Source organism: Cervus canadensis, chromosome 20 (genome assembly GCF_019320065.1).
Source record: "Cervus canadensis isolate Bull #8, Minnesota chromosome 20, ASM1932006v1, whole genome shotgun sequence".
NCBI classification, from domain to species: Eukaryota; Metazoa; Chordata; class Mammalia; order Artiodactyla; family Cervidae; genus Cervus; species Cervus canadensis.
This window is the reverse complement of record NC_057405.1, coordinates 55,069,551-55,089,396: the sequence shown is the minus strand read 5'-3', so window position 1 is coordinate 55,089,396 and position 19,846 is coordinate 55,069,551. Positions and strand designations below refer to the sequence as shown.

Sequence of the window (19,846 nt, the reverse complement as noted above, 5' to 3'; positions counted from 1 at the left end):
AAAGTAAAAAAGTTTGTCCTTTCTTCCTCCTTGAATATCCCAGACCTCTCTCTCCTTGGGGACCCCTAGACTTCTTATCAACCTGCCTAGGAAATGACTCTCTCAGGCTTCTAGATAGACCCAATGCCAACAGTTTTTAAGAGTAAATTTACTAATTGCTTGTTATTTTAACCAACAGGAAGACAAAGGTATATACAATTGGATGGATGGGAGGGCTTCAGTATTCAGGTATTTTACTCTTAAATGCCTGTTAATTCATGCTGTGGCTCTGACAAAGTGAAGATGAGAAAATAGCTATGAAAACACTTTGAAGACCAACATTTTATTAATTTTACTGTGGGAAGCCAGGAGAGAGACGCCGCAAACAAGCTCCAGTGAAGCAGTATCTCCGTATTTGTAAAAGTCCCTGCTCTCACAGAACTGTTATAACCTCCTTAAATATCAGTGACTGCCAAAAGCACAGACAAGAGGGCAGAGCATCTGTGAACTTGCCAGGGGTTTGACCGCTCGGTCCGCGCATGCTCAAGCCCGGCTCCAGCCTCGGTGCAGGGTTGGGCCGAACTCCGAGGGCGGAGTGCGGGCCACGTGGGGTCTCATGACGTCATCTCCGGGCGCCGAGGGTGACTGGACTTGCGGTGGGCTTCAGGGCTCCGCGGCGCTGCGGGCCGTCTTTGCTGGATACCGGAGGGCGGAAGTGCAGCTGGGCTCGACTCCGACCTCCGCGCAGGTGCCTTCTGCGGCTGTGCGAGCCATCGGGACTCCGGGCTGGTGCATCTCGGCGGGATAGTGTGTTGGGCACTCTCCACCTGTGCAGGAAGCCGGAGGAGAAGCCGGCGCTTCTAGTAGGGTATGTGTGTGTCTGTCACCCCAGTGTGAGGAAATGCCCGCAGGAAGAGGGTTGGGGAAGTGCCAGGTAGGTGTGGTGAAAAGGAGGGGCGTGTGCGGCGAGAGGAGCGCTCCCCCGGGCGTTGGTGGCGGGTGAAGGTGGTTCCACCGAGGAAGGTGGCGTTGCCCAGGCGCCGCCCCCGGAGCTCTAGCGCCGGCTGGAGGGTGTAGCCTGTGTGATCTCTGGAGGGAATACGTCCGTTCCTTTCTAAGGTAGGAAGCCTGGGTCTCATCGCAGGCTCTAGAGTTTAGTTCAGGACCTGCATTTTTCGTGGAGTAGTTATTTAGATCATAGTTATTTCATAGGCAGTTCGATTCTATCCGAAGTCAGTGGAGTTTCCCCCAGTTTATCTTCTCAAAGCATTCATTAAGTCTCATTTTAATAATATTTAGTGCCAAAAAATCAATTTCCCGTTGGCAAAGCACTTTCATATACTTTAATTATACTTTGGATTATTTTCAAGTCACATCTGAAGTTGAGGAGCTTAGGGAAACTGGATTGGTTCTAGATTTTTCTGAAGGGTGTGGAGGCACAACATGTTTTTAGCAAGAATCAGAACCCAGAGGCTGTCAAACGGCACTTAACCTTAAAGCCTTCTAGAATTTACTTGATAAATTTCGGAATTTTGGGGACTGTGTGTACTTGGGTCTGAACCGAATTATTTTGTGACTTCCATAATGGGAGTTGACTGAATTTTGAATTTGAAAGTAAAATTCAAATTTTTACTGGGCTGAGGGTAGCAGTTGAGGGAAGTTTTAGAATTTTATATTGGATTTGAGCATGTTCTTTGATCCACCATGGTATGCTGATTAAAATTGGGGAAAAACGAACAGAATGATACTATATGGATAAGAGATTTTAGAATAATATACAAGCTTCATGTGTAGGTTCACTTTAATAATTTAACAGATACTAAGTGCCAGTTATGTGCCAGGCACTGAACAAAAAATAAACGAAACAGTAAACAGTGAAGAAGACAATAAAAATTGCTGCCATCATGAAGTTCACTTTGAGGTTTGGGGTGGGGAGACATTAATTTAAAAATTAATTAAAGTGTATGTGAAGTGGAGTGGTGAAAAGTGCTGTGGAGAAAAAGTAATGAAGGGGAATGGGACATGCTAGTGTCATGGAAGTTATAGTGATGGCCTAAGAGAACATGACATTTGAGCAGAATCCTAGTAATGATAAGGAAAGGTGCCATGTGGATGTCGTGGAAAAGGCCATGAGAACAGCCAGAGTCCGTGAGGCAGCAGCATATCAGCTAGTTTGGCTGAACCGGGGGAGCAAGTTGGAGAGAGAAGTAGATAAGCAGGTTAGAGAAGGTGGTTAATGTTAGTCGCTCAGTCTTGTGTCCGACTCTTTGCAACCCCATGAACTATAGCCCACCAGGCTCCTCTGTCCATGGGATTCTCCAGGCAAGAATACTGGAGTGTGTTGCCATTCCCTTCTCCAGGGGATCTTCCTGATCCAGAAATCGAACCCAGGTCTCCTGAACTGTAGGCAGATTCTTTACCTACTGAGCTATCAGGGAAGCCCCAGGTTATATAAGGGCCTGGTAAGACTTTTTTTTTTAAACACTTTTAGTTTTTACTTTGAATGAGATGGTCTGGTTTTGAGTGGCTTTCCAGGTGACTCAGTGGTAAAAAAATCCACCTGCAGTGTGTGGACCTGTGGGTCAGGAAGATCCCCTGGACAAGGGAATGTCTACCCACTCCAGTATTGTTGCCTGGAGAATTCCAAAGACAGAGGAACTTGGAGGGCTACAGTCCACGGGGTTGCGAAAGAGTCAGATACGACTAAGGGACTAAACAACAAGAGTTTTGAATAAAGGAGTGAAATCATCTGACTTGTGTTTAAAAACTTTTTTTTTTCTGATTACATTGTTATCTCTCTGCAGCAAGTTGCGGAAATGTTGAGACCTCTGTTGGTAGATTATGGCATTTATCTGAGTTAAAGGTCACAGTGACTTGGATCAGTGTGGTAATGGTGGAGGTGGTGAGAAATAGCCAGGTTCTAGACTGGTGTCTAAACTAGAGCTGGTCACCTGTGAAGAAGGGTCATGGTTGACTCCCAAATTTAAGGCCTGGGCAACTAAAGAATGGAGTTACCACTTAGTGGTTTGGGGAAGAGGAGAGAGGGAGATCTGAAATCATTTTCAGTTTTGCACTTGCTAAATTTCCAAATGAAATGTCAGTATACAGTAGTGTATGTGGAACTAGAGTTCAGAAAAGTCTCGGTTGAAGATATGAATGTGGGAATTGTTACTGTGTAAATGATATTTAAAACCCTAAGAGATCTCCAAAGGTCGGGTTCAGGGACCTCAGGACATTTCAACATTTGGAGGTTGGGGCAAGTTACAGACTATCCCCCAGGATGGGGGTGCACCTGTTCTCCTTAAAACCTCTGTTCAAAACGGGTGATCCTTAGTAACCAGATAGAAGGAAATAGGTAAAAGGCCAAGTCATTAGCTAAGAGAGTAAGGAAGGAGATGTGAAAATCTGAGAAGAGAGAGTTGATCTAGGACAGTGGAAGAGTAAATGGACTAGGGAAATATGAGAACACTGGGCAGTACTCAGAGCCCACTTTTGAATTTAAAGGGAGACCAGCCAGCATATTTTTAGATGTTTACAAATTTACTAGTAGTAGGTATTTGATATTTTAAGTAATTTGTGGATAGTTGGGGATTTTGTCAGCAAAAAAACAGCTTCAGGTAGTAGGTTAGCTGTTCTTGTTTTGTAGCGTAAAAGGGACTGTTAATTGTGCATTACATTCTTATACTCACTATACTGTTTGCTAAGTGTTTTTGGTTGGACACACCTGCCATTTTTCCAGGATGTGAATTAGATGTAGAAAATATAGCAGTCAGGTAGTAGTCGTTGCCCTAAAGAAGCTTATTTCTAATTGAGATGTCTGTTCTTTGGAAATGTTCCCTTCAAGTTGGATGCGTGGTATGATATCATTGTGTATGTATGAGAGGGAAAAATATTTTTCTAAAATAATAAAATTCACTGAATTTAAAGTGTGATTGCACCAATTTAGGGAAGAGTTTAGGTGGAGAAGTTTCTTAAGTAGCTGGTGTAACTTTGGGGTTTATGTATTTTATTTATTTATATATTTTTCAGTGTTTAACAAAAATTCCAGAACCTACTATGTGCTAATTGTGCTACCCTCCCAGATACAAAGGTATATATGACTCAGTTTCTGCTGTCAAGGAACTTACAGGTCAGTTTTGGGAGGGGCAAGAGTCAGATAAGATAAACATGACTGCAGTGCATTGTTATACCATATGACGATAAAGATAAATAATAAGTAATTAGATTGTATTTGCTTAGTGGAAGGCTTCCCAAGAAACTGATGTTAGGTTCACTCTTAAAAGACGATTAAGCATTGGCCAAGAGAAGGGGCAAAGGGTATGCAAGCAGAGGGGCCATGAAATTAAATACATATTCCATTTTTCCAGTTGTTGGTTACTAGGTGCTAAACACAGAGCAACCTGTGACATTAGAATTATTTTCAGTTTACAGATGCGAGGTTTGGAGATGTCAGGTTTGTTGTCCAAGGACTCACAGCTTATATGAGGAAGTCAGCGTTGAAACCCATGTCAGTCCAGTTTCAAAACCTCTTAACTGCCTTACTCTGCTGCCTGCTGTAAGCATTTAAATCTTTTCAGTCCTTGTCTTTATCCCTCAGCCAGTCTTTCTACCAACTTCTGTTCTTCATTGGAAAAGCCCCCTACCTGTCTGTTTCCAATCCACTGCTACCAGTCTAGGTCAGGCACTCATTATTTTACGCCTTAGTTGCTGACATTGCTTCCTGGCTATCCTTTCTCTGACTCAGATCTCCTTTTGTGCCTTTTGTGCACTGCCACCAGATTTGTTGTTGTTGTTCATTTGCTAAGTCATGTCCTACTCTTTGCAAGCCCATGAACTGCAGCATGCCAGGCTTCCCTGTCTTTCACTATTTCCCTGAGTTTGCTCAAACTCACATCCGTTGAGTCAGTGGTGTCATCCACCCATCTCGTCCTCTGTCACTTCCTTCTCCTCTCGACCTCCATCTTTCCCAGCATCAGGGTCTTTTCTTTCCATCAGGTGGTCAAAGTATTGGAGCTTCAGCTTCAGCATCAGTTTTTCCAATGAATATTCAGGGTTGATTTCCTTTAGGATTGACTGGTTTGCTCTCCTTGTAGTCCAAAGGACTCTCATGAGTCTTCTCTAGCACCGCAGTTCGAAAGCATCAGTTCTTCAGCTCTCAACCTTTTTTATGGTCCAACTGTCACATCCTTACATGACTACTGGAAAAGCCATAGTTCTGACTATACCAGATAATTGTTTTTGTTTCACCATTATAGAACCTCACAGCTTGTTGGATAAAATTGAAAACCTATAGTTATCTATTTGGTATACTTCAAGATCTAGTTACATTATATATTTACAAATTTGACATTAAAGGAATAATAATTGCTTTTATGTCTCAGCACTTACTGCGTCCAGTACCATGTCGCATACTTTATAGATTTTTTTTTTCTACAACAACCCTGGTAACTTTTACAGTTAAGGAAATTGAGACTTAGTGAAGTAAAGTGACTTGCTTAAAATCATGTGTGGTAGTAGAACATGTCACGGTGTCAGCTCTTTCGTTGTCTACTACTGTTCCCAATATGTTTCCTAAAAAGTTGGCTCATGTATTGCTCCTGCCACTTCCTGTCTTTGCTGATGCTGTATTGCCCTGCTTGGGTTATTTGTCTTTTCTTCTGTCCATATTTTACCCATTCTTCAAGTTCAGTATCTTTTAAAATTCTTCCCTGAACAGTAAGTTCTGTTAATATTTAAATTCTTCCCTTTCTCCCTTATGAAAGCACTCACAAAGTAACATTTAATTATAACCATGGACATTTTGGAGTTGAAAGGGATGTTTGGCAATTAATATGGTATGGTGGAAAGAATATGAGATTGAAAATCCTGCTGCAGTAGAGGAAAAGTAAAGGTGCAGTGAGGTTCTGCCTGATTCATGCATGGAAGAAAGGCTGTTTTGAGCAGGATCCTGAAGGCTATCCAAGGTGGAAGACAAGGTGGGGAAGGCTGCTTTAGGTTAGGAACCACCAGCCTGAGCACACCTATGGAGAGGACACGGAAGTGCACGGTGTGTTAGCAGATTTGTAATCAGTACCTTCTGGGCAATGCCTGGAGGGGCTTCCCTGGTGCTCAGACAGTAAAGAATCTGCCTGCAGTGCAGGAGACTCGGGTCCACTCCCTGGGTCTGGAAGATCCTTCAGAGAAGGGAATGGCTCCCCAGTCCAGTATTCTTGCCTGGAGAATCCCCATGGACAGAGGAGCCTGGCAGGCTACAACCCATTGGGTTACAGAGTCAGATATGCCTGAGGTTTTTAAAAAATGATCACCACCATCGTCATTGTCATCATCATCGTGAAGCCCTCAGCATCTGCCGCAGAGCTGGGCGTATCAAATGATCAAATTGTGACTCTATAGTGAGTGTTACTAGCAATGCTCAGTGCATAATTTTTGGTTATATTTTCCTTTACTCTTATAATTCCAGTTTACACTAGATAATACCTTTGATTATTCTAAGTTCTTAAAGTTTTTGACTTTTAAACATTTTTTGAGACACTCTTGTTGGTTCTGTAAATTATGATGACAGATGCATCTTATAGTACTAGTACTGTGTTACAGGCATTATTGTAAGTATTCTACATGTATGAATTTAATTTTCGTGTCTCTCTTACATGGTCAGTGCTGTTATTCCCATTTTACAGATGAGAAAACTGAGACAGAAGTTAGAGGTAAAGAGTTCACTTTAGATAAGCAGTATACTTTTTTGGGGCTTGAGTGGATGTTGCAAGTATAGTTTCACTTTGGCTGTGGTTTGTTAGTTGTATATGTAATTTTGAAATGGTTACTTCCGTGGTCTCTTTAAATAAATAATAGCTTTACATTTGGAATTTGTTGTACTGATTTTTGCATTCATTCTAAAGAATGCCCACCATGTAGTTTTTTGAAGTAAATCTTTATGGCATTCTTGATTTCCTATAATCTTTGTTTTGGAGCAGGTTCATTTATTCTTACAAGGATCAGACTAATATTCTTCATTTTATTTTCAGTTTGGCTTTGGCTGAAAATAATTTAGCCTATATGTACTGCTTTCACCACTGGAAGAATGACAGATGACAAAGATGTGCTTCGAGATGTGTGGTTTGGACGAATTCCAACTTGCTTCACCCTGTATCAGGATGAGATAACTGAACGTGAGGCAGAACCATATTATGTAAGTATGCTGGTGGTGGCAAATGGGATGTCAGAACTTTGTCCATTTCTGTAAAGAAAGCTCTTAAGAACCAGACGGCTGGTTTTCAACACGTTGTACACAATTAATATGTGCTTATTATGGAAAAAAAATTAGGAGACACAGATCTGTGAAAAGAAGGAAGTAAGAATCGCCTCTAATCCTACTGCTCAGAGGATAAAAGCACTGCTGACATGTTGATACGGGACCTTCTTGACTTTTTTTTGTTACACATCTATAGTATATGATAATGAATCATAAGTTATGTGCGGTTTTTTAACAGGAAGCTATTTTGAAAATGATAGGTTCAGATTTGATTCTTTTGTATTCAAAGCAACTATTTAAATTCTTTTTGATAGCTGAGTGAACATATGAACGTGAGTGTGTATTCATATGTTCATGAGTTAATACAGAGAATATGAAATATACTGTTTAATAACATAAATTGTTGCATGTAGGCTTGTGGGTTTGAGTTAGTGTATTATCTGTTCTAAAAAGAGAATATCAGTTATCTTCTGATTTTAGTCTTCTTTTTTTTTTCCTTTTCTAACTGCTGATATGATCCAAACTTAAGCATCTGTCAGTCAGAGATAATAGTATCTTGCTTTTTCACTAAATAGTCCCCAGTAGGCAAAGACATTCTCATTTACTGTCATTTTAGTTTTTCCTTTGTGTCTCAGGTACAGTCTTCCCAGGTGGCGCTAGTGGTAAAGAACCTGCCTGCCAGTGCAGGAGACATGAGACATGGGTTTGACTCCTGGGTCGACAAGCTCCCCTGGAGAAGGACATGGCCACCCACTCCAGTATTCTTGCCTGGAGAACCCCATGGACAGAGGATCCTGATGGGCTACAGTCCATGGGGTTGCGAAGAGTCTGATACAACTGAAATGACAGTATGCACACACATACAATATTATTTACTCAGGAAGACCTGGAGAAGTGGAAGTATATCTGTGGTGCTGGACTGTCTCTTGTTTCACTTTAGTAGAGCTTGCCCTTGGCTTTCTCCCCTGTGTGCTGGCAAGGCAGCACTCGTCCCCTACCTGCCCCAGCTGGGGATAGTCAGACGGATGGAGGAAGCGCCTTTAGGGGCCCGTCCTCTAACTTGTTGGGTATAGGAACTGTTTCGTTTTTCTCTGTGCGTCCTTGAATCTGGAATATGTCACACAAATGGTAGATACTCAGTGCATAAAAGTCTCTCCACCCCCATGTTGGGGGTTTGTTTAAATTTTCTGGGTTTTCTAACTGAATGATAATTTCAGAGAAATTGTGTAGTCTTTTGTACTTTTTCAGATAATCATAACTGATTATATAAATTTGAATCATTTTTACTTTGTAAACACAACAATTTTCCACCTTTAGAAAAACTTCCAAAAAAAAAAAAAAAGAAAAAGAAAAACTTCCATGATTACAAATGAAGAGTGATCATAGTTTATTTTTAGACACATTTCATTTGTTAGATGTATTTTCACTCTTCTCCCACTGTAGTCTGGGTTAGGATATCATTTAAGTTTGTTTCCAAACTAGCTTTTGCTATTTTAATGAAAACTTTTAACCTTGGGCAGCTTTCTAATAGTACTTACACGAAGGAGTGTATTTGTCTCCAGTTGGTCAAAGTAGTGAAAGCTAAGAAATATATGATTTAAGACTGTTTACTTTTAAATCAGAACATGATGTTTGACACATTTTCTGCACTTAAAAAAAGCAAGTAGAGAATATAATATTTTACCTTCCTTACATATAAATCTGTTTAAATATGAAAAGACCATTGTGAGAACTAGAGGGTAAGTTATTTTTTGTTTCTAATCGAATTAAAAATGGTAGAGTAATGGGATTAACTGTTGGAGGAAGAAGATTGTTTTTAATACTAATTGATTTTTTTTTCTTGAATTCTTCCTAATTCTTCACCCAAAAGAAACTCTATATAGTCATTGTGATCATGTTTTTGCAGATTACTGGGTGACAGGCATATAATAAATATTAAACAAAGAACTGAACTTTAAATTCATGCAGCATAATTCAGATTTTGCTCTTTAAATGCATGCATGCTTAAGTGTAGAGAAGGAAATGGCAACTCACTCCAGTGTTCTTGCCTGGGAAATCCCATGGGCAGAGGAGCCTGGCAGGCTACAGTTCATGGGGTCACAAAGAGTCAGATAAATACTGAAGTGTAAGAAAGAAAAAGTGATGGTGTGAACACTCACCTAGAGCCAGACATCCTGGAACATGAAGTCCAATGTACCTTAGGAAGCATCACTACGAACAAAGCTAGTGGAGGTGATGGAATTCCAGTTGAGCTATTTCAAACCCTAAAAGATGATGCTATGAAAGTGCTGCACTCAATATGCCAGCAAATTTGGAAAACTCAGCAGTGGCCACAGGACTGGAAAAGGTCAGTTTTCATTCCAATCACTAAGAAAGGCAATGCCAAAGAATGCTCAAATTACCGCACTATTGCACTCATCTCACACTAGTAAAGTAATGTGCAAAATTCTCCAAGCCAGGCTTCAACAATACGTGAGCCATGAACTTCCAGATGTTTTAGTTTTAGAAAAGGCGGAGGAACCAGAGATCAAATTGCCAACATCTGCTGGATCATCGAAAAAGCAATGGAGTTCCAGAAAAACATCTATTTCTGCTTTATTGACTATGCAAAAGCCTTTGACTGTGTGGGTCACAATACACTGTGGAAAATTCTGAAAGATGGGAATACCAGACCACCTGACCTGCCTCTTGAGAAATCTGTATGCAAGTCAGGAAGCAACAGTTAGAACTGGACATGGAACAACAGACTGGTTCCAAATAGGAAAAGGAGTACATCAAGACTGTATATTGTCACCCTGCTTATTTAATTTCTATTCAGAGTACATCATGAGAAACGCTGGGCTAGATGAAGCACAAGCTGGAATCAAGATTGCTGGGAGAAATATCAATAACCTCAGATGTGCGGATGACACCACCCTAATGGCAGAAAGTGAAGAAGAACTAAAGAGCCTCTTGAAAGTGAAAGAGGAGAGTGAAAAAGTTGGCTTAAAGCTCAACATTCAGAAAACAAAGATCATGGTATCCGGTCCCATCACTTCATGGCAAACAGATGAAGAAACAGTGGAAACAGTGGCAGACTTTATTTTTTTTGGGCTCCCAAACCACTGCAGATGGTGACTGCAGCCATGAAATCAAAAGACGCTTACTCCTTAGAAGAAGAGTTTTGACCAACCTAAACAGCATATTAAAAAGCAGAGACATTACTTTGCCAACAAAGGTCCATTTAGTCAAGGCTGTGGTTTTTCCAGTAGTCATGTATGGATGTGAGAGTTGGACTATAAAGAAAGCTGAGTGCCGAAGAACTGATGCTTTTGAACTGTGGTGTTGGAGAAGACTCTCGAGAGTCCCTTGGACTGCAAGGAGATCCAACCAGTCCATCCTAAAGGAAATCAGTCCTGAATGTTCATTGGAAGGACTGATGTTGAAGCTTTGACCACCTGATGCGAAGAGCTGACTCGTTTGAAAAGACCCTGATGCTGGGAGAGATTGAAGGCGAGAGGAGAAGGGGATGACAGAAGATGAGATGGTTGGATGGCATCACTGACTCAATAGACGTGAGTTTGAGTAAACTCTGGGAGTTGGTGATGGACAGGGAAGCCTGGCATGTTGCAGTCCATGTGGTCGCAAAGAGTCGGACGCAACTGAGCGACTGAACTGAAGAAAGAAAATGCTGTATACAAAACCAATACTCTCAAGAGTAACATTTTAGTGCCAGTATAATTTTAGTTCACATGTCTCTTTGTTGTAAATTAAGCTTGAAAGTATTTTTAATTGCTTTGAGTTATAATAATGATACTGTTTTAAAGAGCGAGATGAAATGAGATGAAAATTTGGCCTGAGAGCTAGTAGACCTCTTTCCCAGACATTCTTAGAGTTCAGGTGAGGTGACATAACAGGGTTGTCATTATGGCCTGAAGCGTCCATTTGTGTTCAGGTGGAGGTGCAGGAAGGATAGGTGAATGGAAATGTAGTTTCCTTTTATTAATGTTTATAGCTTCTTTCTTAGAAACTAGATTTTAACATATCCACTCAGTACCAAATTTGTAAATTAAATAATTTTTATTCAAAGAGTCTTCCGAGATTTTCTGTTTTAGTTGGAAAAGCTTATTAATGTTAGATATATTTCTGTTTATTTCTGCATTTTGATTTGTTGGCTCTATATAAATCTTTCAGCCAATTCTGTATGTCATATATCACTGAGAATTGTATCTTATATTACAGGGAGTATTAGGAAAGAACTTGCCTAGAAACAAAGCAACTTTTCAGTTTTTGTTGTTTCTGTTATATTCACTTGAACTGTTAACTTTTCCTTTAGATTATCCAATATAAAACATACACACTAAATTGCATTCGTATTTTGTGACTTGTTACCAGAGGTAATCACGCAGATGTGTGGTAATTGATCTGAGTAGACCCTAAACTTTTCACAGCAGTCTATTTATGTTCCCATAGTCAACTGTGTCTGTTCTCTGCTAGGAATCCTTCTCTGAGCCCTCATCTCACTTCCTACTTCACGAAGAAAATAGAAACAACGTGACAGGACCTTCCTTAACTTTTTGCCACCAACTCTGTAAAGCGTATCTGCACAGATAATATTCACTTCTTCTCTCCTGTTTTAATGGAAGAGGTGCCCTTTCTTTTCGGGCAAGGTCCAACCTTCCATCTGTGTTCTGGATCCCATCTTCTGCCTTCTCTATTTATTTTACTTTCAACTTTTCCTGTCTATTGACAACTTCTTTGCAGCATTTATATGGTCTCAGATCCTCCCTATACTGTAACAGACCTCTTTGACCCCATCTTTCTTTCAACCTCTTGCTTTTCCTTCACAGCCAGACTTAGCAAAAGGATTGTCTGTACTCATTGTCTCCTTCCTACCTCCCACCACTTCCCTCACTGTAATCATATTCTCACACTGCTCCAAAAGAACTGTTCTTGTTGAAGTCCTTAATGACATCTCTTTAAAAAATTTTATTTTTTTATTTTTTAACCAGACCTTGAGTCTGCTTTTGAACTTTGATTTGCTTGATCTCTCAGCCCTATTTGATGTTGTTGGCTGTTTCCTCGGTTTTATTACACTGTCCTCTCGCTCTGTAGTGCCTCATCCCTGGTTTTACTCCTGTGGTCCCCTTTGCTTTGCTTTTTTTTTGGTCCATGACTCTAGGTTTTTGGGGGGTGGGGGGGAGCTCCCCTGATAGCTCAGTTGGTAAAGAATTCACCTGCAGTGCAGGAGACCCTGGTTCAATTCCTGGTTCTGGAAGAATTGCTAGAGAAGGGATAGGCTACCCACTCCAGCATTCTTGGATTTCCCTTGTGGCTCAGCTGATAAAGAATCCGCCTGGAATGCCGGAGACCTGGGTTCAATCCCTGGGTTGGGAAGATCCCCTGGAGAAAAGAAAGGCTACCCACTCCAGTATTCTGGCCTAGAGAATTACATGGATTGTATAGTCCATGGGGTTGCAAAGAGTCGAACATGAGTGAGTGACTTTCACTTTCTCTATTTTTTCCCCCACTAGAGCTCTCACTCCATTTTTATGTCTTTGTTGAGCATTTTTATCTTAACAGCTCCCCAGGACTTTTCTCCTGAGCTCCAGACCTGTATGTCTTTCTGCTGATAACGTCACTTAGACATCTCGAAGGAACCCAAACTGAGTGTGTTTGAAGCTGGATTCATCATCTTTACTCCAGAAAACCTGGTCGTCTGCCATCTTCTATTCTTGTTTTATCATCCAGCTAGTTAATTACTCTTGCAGCAATTAACATGGGACTCATCCTTTGATACTGCCTTATCCTATATCCCTGACATTCAGCCATAATTGAGTCTGTCTGATTTTACATCTCAGATATTTCGCACTTTTCTTATACCTTTCATATGCCATGATACAGCCTAGTTCAGACCACCATTTAAAAACTAAGGGATTTTATAATATTAACTGATTTCCCTGGTTTCAGTCTTGCCCTCTTTCCATTTTCCAGTCTGCACAGTTAGAGTAATTTTTTAAAAACACATATCTAATCTTTTCACTTGCCAGCTTAAAACCTTTAGTGGCTTTTCACTGCCTTTAGGATCCTTAATGTAGTTTACACGGTTCTTCATGATCTGGTCCCTTGCTTCTTCAGTACTATTCTGTCCTAAACCTCTACAGTCCTGTCATATTCAAATTCTTATAATTCCTCATGTGCTAGTCTTTATCTTTCTGTATTCACTGCCTTCTTTGCAGTTCCCTCTGCTAGAATGAACAGAAGTATCTCCCACCCCTACTCACACCCAGACACCCAAATCCACCCATGTTTGGTTCGTTCTGTTTCCCTTTTGATTCTTGCCTTAAAATCGACTTCCTGTAAAGGCCTTCCTTGAGCTTTCCTGTAAATTTCTTTGCTGTTTGCTCCTATAACATCCTTTACTTCTTTACATTCATCATATTTGTAGTTTTGTTTTTACTGTCTTCCTCTTAAGCCTGTAAGCTTTTTTTTTTTTTTTTAAGCCTGTAAGCTTTATGAGAAGAAGAACTCTTTCTGTCTCATTCACTACTCTGTCCTCATCGCCTAGTGTGATGCCTCACACATTGAAATGGAACAATTCTAGTGTATTTTTTAATTTATTCATTTTAATTGGAGGCTAATCACTTTATTGTAGTGGTTTTTGCCATACATGGACATGAATCAGCCATGAGTGTACGTGTGTCCCCCATCCTGAACCCTCCTCCCACCTCCCTCACCATCCCATCCCTCAGGGTTGTCCCAGGGCACCGGCCTTGAGTGCCCTGTTCATGCATTGAGCTTGGACTGGGTATCTGTTTGACATATGGTAATATACATGTTTTAATGCTCTTCTCTTAAATCATGCCACCCTTGCCTTCTCCTGCAGAGTCCAAAAGTTTGTTCTTTATATCTGTGTCTCTTTTGCTGTCTTGCATATAGGGTCATCGTTACCATCTTTCTAAATTCCATATATATGTGTCAATATACAGTGTTGGTGTTTTTCTTTCTGAGTTACTTCACTCTGTATAATAGGTTCCAGCTTCATCCACCTCATCAGAACTGATTCAAATGCATTCTTTTTAATGGCTGAGTACTATTCCATTGTGTACATGGAACACAGCTTTCTTATCCATTCATCTGCCGAGGGACATCTAGGTTGCTTCCGTGTCCTGGCTATTGTAAACAGTGCTGCAGTGAACACTGGGGTACCTGTGTCTCTTTCAGTTCTGGTTTCCTCGGTGTGTATGCCCTGCAGTGGGATTGCTGGGTCGTATGACAGTTCTATTTCCAGTTTTTTAAGGAATCTCCACACTGTTCTCCATAGTGGCTGTACTAGTTTGCATTCCCACCAACAGTGAGATTTATTCCTAAAGAAAGAGGGTTCCCTTTTCTCCACACCCTCTTCAGCATTTATTATTTGTAGGCTTTTTGATATCAGCCATTCTGATCAGCATGAGATGGTAGCTCATTGTGGTTTTGATTTGCATTTCTCTGATAATGAGTGATGTTGAGCATCTTTTCATGTGTTTGTTAGCCATCTGTATGTCTTCTTGGGGGAAATGTCTGTTTAGTTCTTTGGCCCATTTTTTGATTGGGTCATTTATTTTTCTGGTATTAAGCTGCATGAGCCGCTTGTATATTTTTGCGATTAATTCTTTGTCAGTTGCTTCATTTACTATTATTTTCTCTCATTCTGAAGGCTGTCTTTTCACCTTGCTTATAGTTTCCTTCATTGTGCAAAAGCTTTTAAGTTTCATTAGGTCCCATTTGTTTATTTTTGCTTTTATTTCCAATATTCTGGGAGGTGGGTCATAGAGGATACTGCTGTGATTTATGACAGATTTATGTTTTCCTCTAGGAGTTTTATAGTTTCTGGTCTTACATTTAGATCTTTAATCCATTTTGAGTTTATTTTTGTGTGTGGTGTTAGAAAATGTTCTAGTTTCATTCTCTTACAGGTGGTTTACCAGTTTTCCCAGCACCGCTTGTTAAGGAGATTGTCTTTTCTCCATTGTTTATTCTTGCCTCCTTTGTCAAAGATAAGGTATCCATAGGTGTGTGGATTTATCTCTGGGCTTTCTATTTTGTTCCATTGATGTATATTTCTGTCTTTGTGCCAGTACTATGCTGTCTTGATGACTGTAGCTTTGTAGTATAGTCTGAAGTCAGGCAGGTTGATTCCTCCAGTTCCATTATTCTTTCTCAAGCTTGCTTTGGCTATTTGAGGTTTTTTTTGTATTTCCATAGAAATTTTGAAATTATTTGTTCTGATTCTGTGAAAAATACCATTGGTAGCTTGATGGGGATTGCATTGAATCTATAGATTGCTTTGGGTTGTATACTCATTTTCACTATATTGATTCTTTCCATCCATGAACATGATATATTTCTCCATCTATTTGTATCTTTGATTTCTTTCATGAGTGTTTTATAGTTTTCTATATATAGGTCTTTTGTTTCTTTAGGTAGATTTATTCCTAAGTATTTTATTCTTTTCATCACAATGGTGAATGAAATTCTTTCCTTAATTTCTCTTTCTGTATTCTCATTGTTAGTATATAGGAATGCAAGGGAGTTCTGTGTATTAATTTTATATCCTGCAGCTTTACTATATTCATTGATGAGCTCTAGTAATTCTGTGGTTGTGTCTTTACGGGTTTCTATGTAGAGGATCATGTCATCTGCAAACAGTGAGAGTTTTACGTCTTCTTTTCCAATCTGGAGTCCTTTTATTTCTTTTTCTTCTCTAATTGCTGTGGCTAAAACTTCCAAAACTATATTGAATAGTAGTGGTGAGAGTGGGCACCCTTGTCTTGTTCCTGACTTTAGGGGAAATGCTTTCAGTTTTTCACCATTGATGATAATGTTTGCTGTGGGTTTATCATATATGGCTTTTATTATGCTGAGGTAAGATCCTTCTAAGCCTGCTTTCTGGAGGGTTTTTATCCTAAATGGATGTTGAATTTTGTCAAAGGCATCTATTGAGATAAACATATGGTTTTTATATTTCAATTTGTTAATGTGGTGTATCACATTGATTAATGTGCGAATACTGAAGAATCCTTGCAGTCCCTGGGATAAAGCCCACTTGGTCATGATGTATGATCTTTTTAATATGTTGTTGGATTCTGTTTGCTAGAGGATTCTAGTGTATTTTAATTCTATGTTTATTAAATGAATCTCTAATTTTATAACTGATAATTCTTGGACAAAATAGGATTTGGTGTAAACAATATTACAGGCACTTTTTCCCTGAAACATAAGTAATCTGTTGTTTTTGTTTAGTTGCTAAGTTATGTTGAACTCTTGTGACCCTGTGGCCTGTAGCCCACTGGGCTCCTCTGTCCATGGGATTTCCCAGGCAAGAATACTGGAGTAGATTGCCATTCCCTTCTCCAGGGGATCTTCCCGACGCAGAGATCAAGCCAGCATCTCCTGCGTTGCAGGTGGATTCTTTATTGCTGAGCCACCTCAGAAGCCAAGTAATCTATGCAGCTATGTGAAACATGTATTCCTTATTGGCTATACAGAGAAAAAAAAAATGTATCACGTGTGTCATACTGAGTGCTGAATGAGGAATAAGAGAATAAGAGTCCATATAGTGGAGTGTATCCCTGGAGGGGTTAATCCTTTTTGTATTAAAAGAACTTGAACCTTGAAAACATTAATTGAACTGAAATAAGCCAGACACAAAAGGACAAATATTTTGTGATTCCATTTAGATGTAACTAGAAGGGTCTAGTTCAGAGCCAGAAAGTTAAAAAGTGATTATGGAAGGCTGGGAGGAAGAAGGGAAAGTGATGGTCGCTCAGAAGTGTCTCATGGACTGTACCCCACCAGGCTCCTCTGTCCATGAAGTTCTCCAGGCAAAAATACTGTAGTGGGTTGCTGTGCCCTTCTCTAGGGATCTTCCCAACCCAGAGATCAAACGTGGGTTTCTACACTGCAGGCAAATTCTTTACCATCTGAGCCACTAGGGAGGAAGAATGAGGGAATTATTGTTTAATAGGTACAGAATTTGATGGAAAGTTCTGGAGATGGATAGTCATGGGTGTCACACGGGTGACACAGCAGTGTCAATGTATTTAATGCCACTGAACTGTTTGCTTAAAATGGTTAACATGGTAAGCTTTATGCTAGGTATATTTTAACACAGTTCTACAAAATGAGCTTGAAGTAAACCAGTGAGATATACCAAGGAAAATTCTTGTGTGATACATTCCTAATGTAGAAGGCAGGGCGATGCTTTTGTTGTTACTCTCTTTCCATTTTACCTATTTAAATATTTACTGGATAAACTATCTGTACCTATTCTAGTTTTTTCTTAGTGCTACTATGTTTATATTAGTTACAGATTACTCCCACAAACCAATATAGAACAGAAGATTCCAGCTGCATTTTAGTGTCAGTATGGATTCTGTCTTATGAATGAGCATTCTTTTAAAATTTATCACTTTTGGCCTTTTGTCACACTTTAACCTTTGGCATCTCTGATTCTTTATCAAATATTTATTATACGCCTCTTATGAAGCAGGCACTATTTTGGCCATTGGGAATGTTAGCCGTGAACAAAACAGATGAAAACCCTTGTCTTAATAGAGCTTACATTTTAATGTTACTCATTCCTTATTGGAAAGAAATTTTTGTATCATGAAAATCATTTGTGAATTTTTCAGCAACTCTAGTTGAACCTTGTACATGTAGTATGAAAGTGAAAGTGAAGTCACTCAGTTGTGTCCAGCTCTTTTGCCACCCCATGAACTGTAGCCCACCAGGCTCCTCCATCCATGGAATTTTCTAGGCAAGAGTACTGGAGTGGGTTGCCATTTCCTTCTCCAACATGTAGTATAGGTCTTTCCAAAATCAAGAGCTGATACCCACACTCATTTATTCCTGATTTATCTTCCTTCTTATGATCCCCGTAGGTGAATATCATTCTCTAAAGAGTAGATAACTATGTAATGCCCAACAAACTGGTTAAAGTCCTGGACTTAATAATACAGACGAACAGATTGTATTTGGACGAATAGGTTATATTTATTTATTTTTTAAAAATGGCTAATTTACCATGCTATTTTAATTTCTTAGAGACTGTCCATGTTTCATCTGTACTTGATTCTGTCATTTGTGATGCTAATGAATTTTTCTTTGTGATTTCTTTAATAGAATATGGTTTTGACAAGTTACTAGTATTTAAGCTGTATGTAAAACAGAAGTGATAATAATACTTCCTGTAAAACAACTAATGCTTTTCCTTATACTTAGTAACTTTTAGTTTCCTTTTTCTTTTCTTCTCTAATCACATTTTAGTTGTTTCATTATATAATAAAAGAAGAGCTTCTGGGGACTTCCCTGTCGGTCCAGGGGTTAAGACTCCATGCTTCCAAAGCAGGGCGTGGGTTTGATCCCTCCCTGGTCAGGTAACTAAGATTGCACTTGCTGTGTGACATGGCCAAGAAATTTAAAAATTTTTTAAAAAGAGGAACTTATGTTCTGTTCAATTCACACTCCTACCCTGCAGCTTATTCCTAGTATGGGCACCTTTTTTCCATACTGGAACATTCCGGCTACCACTCACAACCCTTTACCTTGTAGCCCCTAGGACTACTGTAATGTTCTCTTATCTAACTGGAGCCTGTTACCTCTATCCTCATTGATTAAGTATCAATCCCTGAACCAGAATATTTTTCTTTGTATACAGTCCCCAGCCCAGTACATAATTCTATTTGATTCACTGATCAAACAAACATAACTTTGAATAAGCAACATGAAAAGTGATGCAGAGTTCTGTTCACAGAAGCAGCTGAAAGAGAGTAATGAACCATTTTACCAGCAAAAGAAAACAGAACCTTACGAAAGCAAGAAATGGCTGGAGCTTCTCCTGCAAAGGGGGAGAATACATGAATTTTTGCCAAGTTCCTCCTTCTATCTACTTGTAGGTTCTTTAAATAAATCATTGCTCTCTTATGTTTTCTTTCTGGGCTCCTTTCCTGGGGGGAATAACACTGATGGCCTTCATACTATTTCAGTTCTTACTATACCATCCTCAATGTTCCTTTCCAGACTTTTCTCTCTCCAAAGTCCAAGTAGGTCCAGCCTCCATAAGGACAGATTAGTGTTGACTGACACTAGCAGGACCCCAGTTCATCAGCATTATATTCTAAGCTTGTGCTTTATTGCACTTGAAGATGTGAATGTGTAGCTCAAAAGTTAGTCATCTAACATCTTACCTCCTTCAGATTTCTTCATTAGTTCAGTTCAGTTCAGTCGCTCAGTCATGACCAACTCTTTGCAACTCCATGAATTGCAGCATGCCAGGCCTCCCTGTCCATCACCAACTCCCGGAGTTTACTCAAACTCATGCCCATCGAGTCAGTGATGCCATCCAGCCATCTCATCCTCTGTTGTCCCCTTCTCCTCCTGCCCCCAATCCCTCCCAGCATCAGGGTCTTTTTCCAACGAGTCAACTCTTCACATGAGGTGGCCAAAGTATTGGAGTTTCAGCTTCAGCATCAGTCCTTCCAATGAACACCCAGGACTTATCTCCTTCAGGATGGACTGGTTGGATCTCCTTGCAGTCCAAGGGACTCTCAAGAGTCTTCTCCAACACCACAGTTCAAAACCATCAATTCTTCGGTG

The 19,846-nt window shown here is 39.9% G+C and overlaps 1 protein-coding gene across 5 annotated transcripts in view; it reads left to right on the top strand.

Annotated features, from left to right (window-relative positions):
- Positions 1-464: 464 nt before the first annotated feature.
- Positions 465-19,846, top strand: part of ATG5 (autophagy related 5) — a 115,482-nt gene continuing 96,100 nt past the window's right edge. The window contains exons 1-2 of one of the 5 annotated variants that reach the window (XM_043439110.1): positions 465-847; positions 7,002-7,165. In XM_043439110.1, coding sequence (XP_043295045.1) covers positions 7,058-7,165 — 108 coding nt within the window. In that variant the 5' untranslated portion in view covers positions 465-847; positions 7,002-7,057. Of the gene's footprint in view, positions 848-947; positions 1,099-4,034; positions 4,109-7,001; positions 7,166-19,846 lie in introns of those variants that run through there. The other 4 variants (XM_043439107.1, XM_043439106.1, XM_043439108.1 and 1 more) reach the window with 4 other exon arrangements.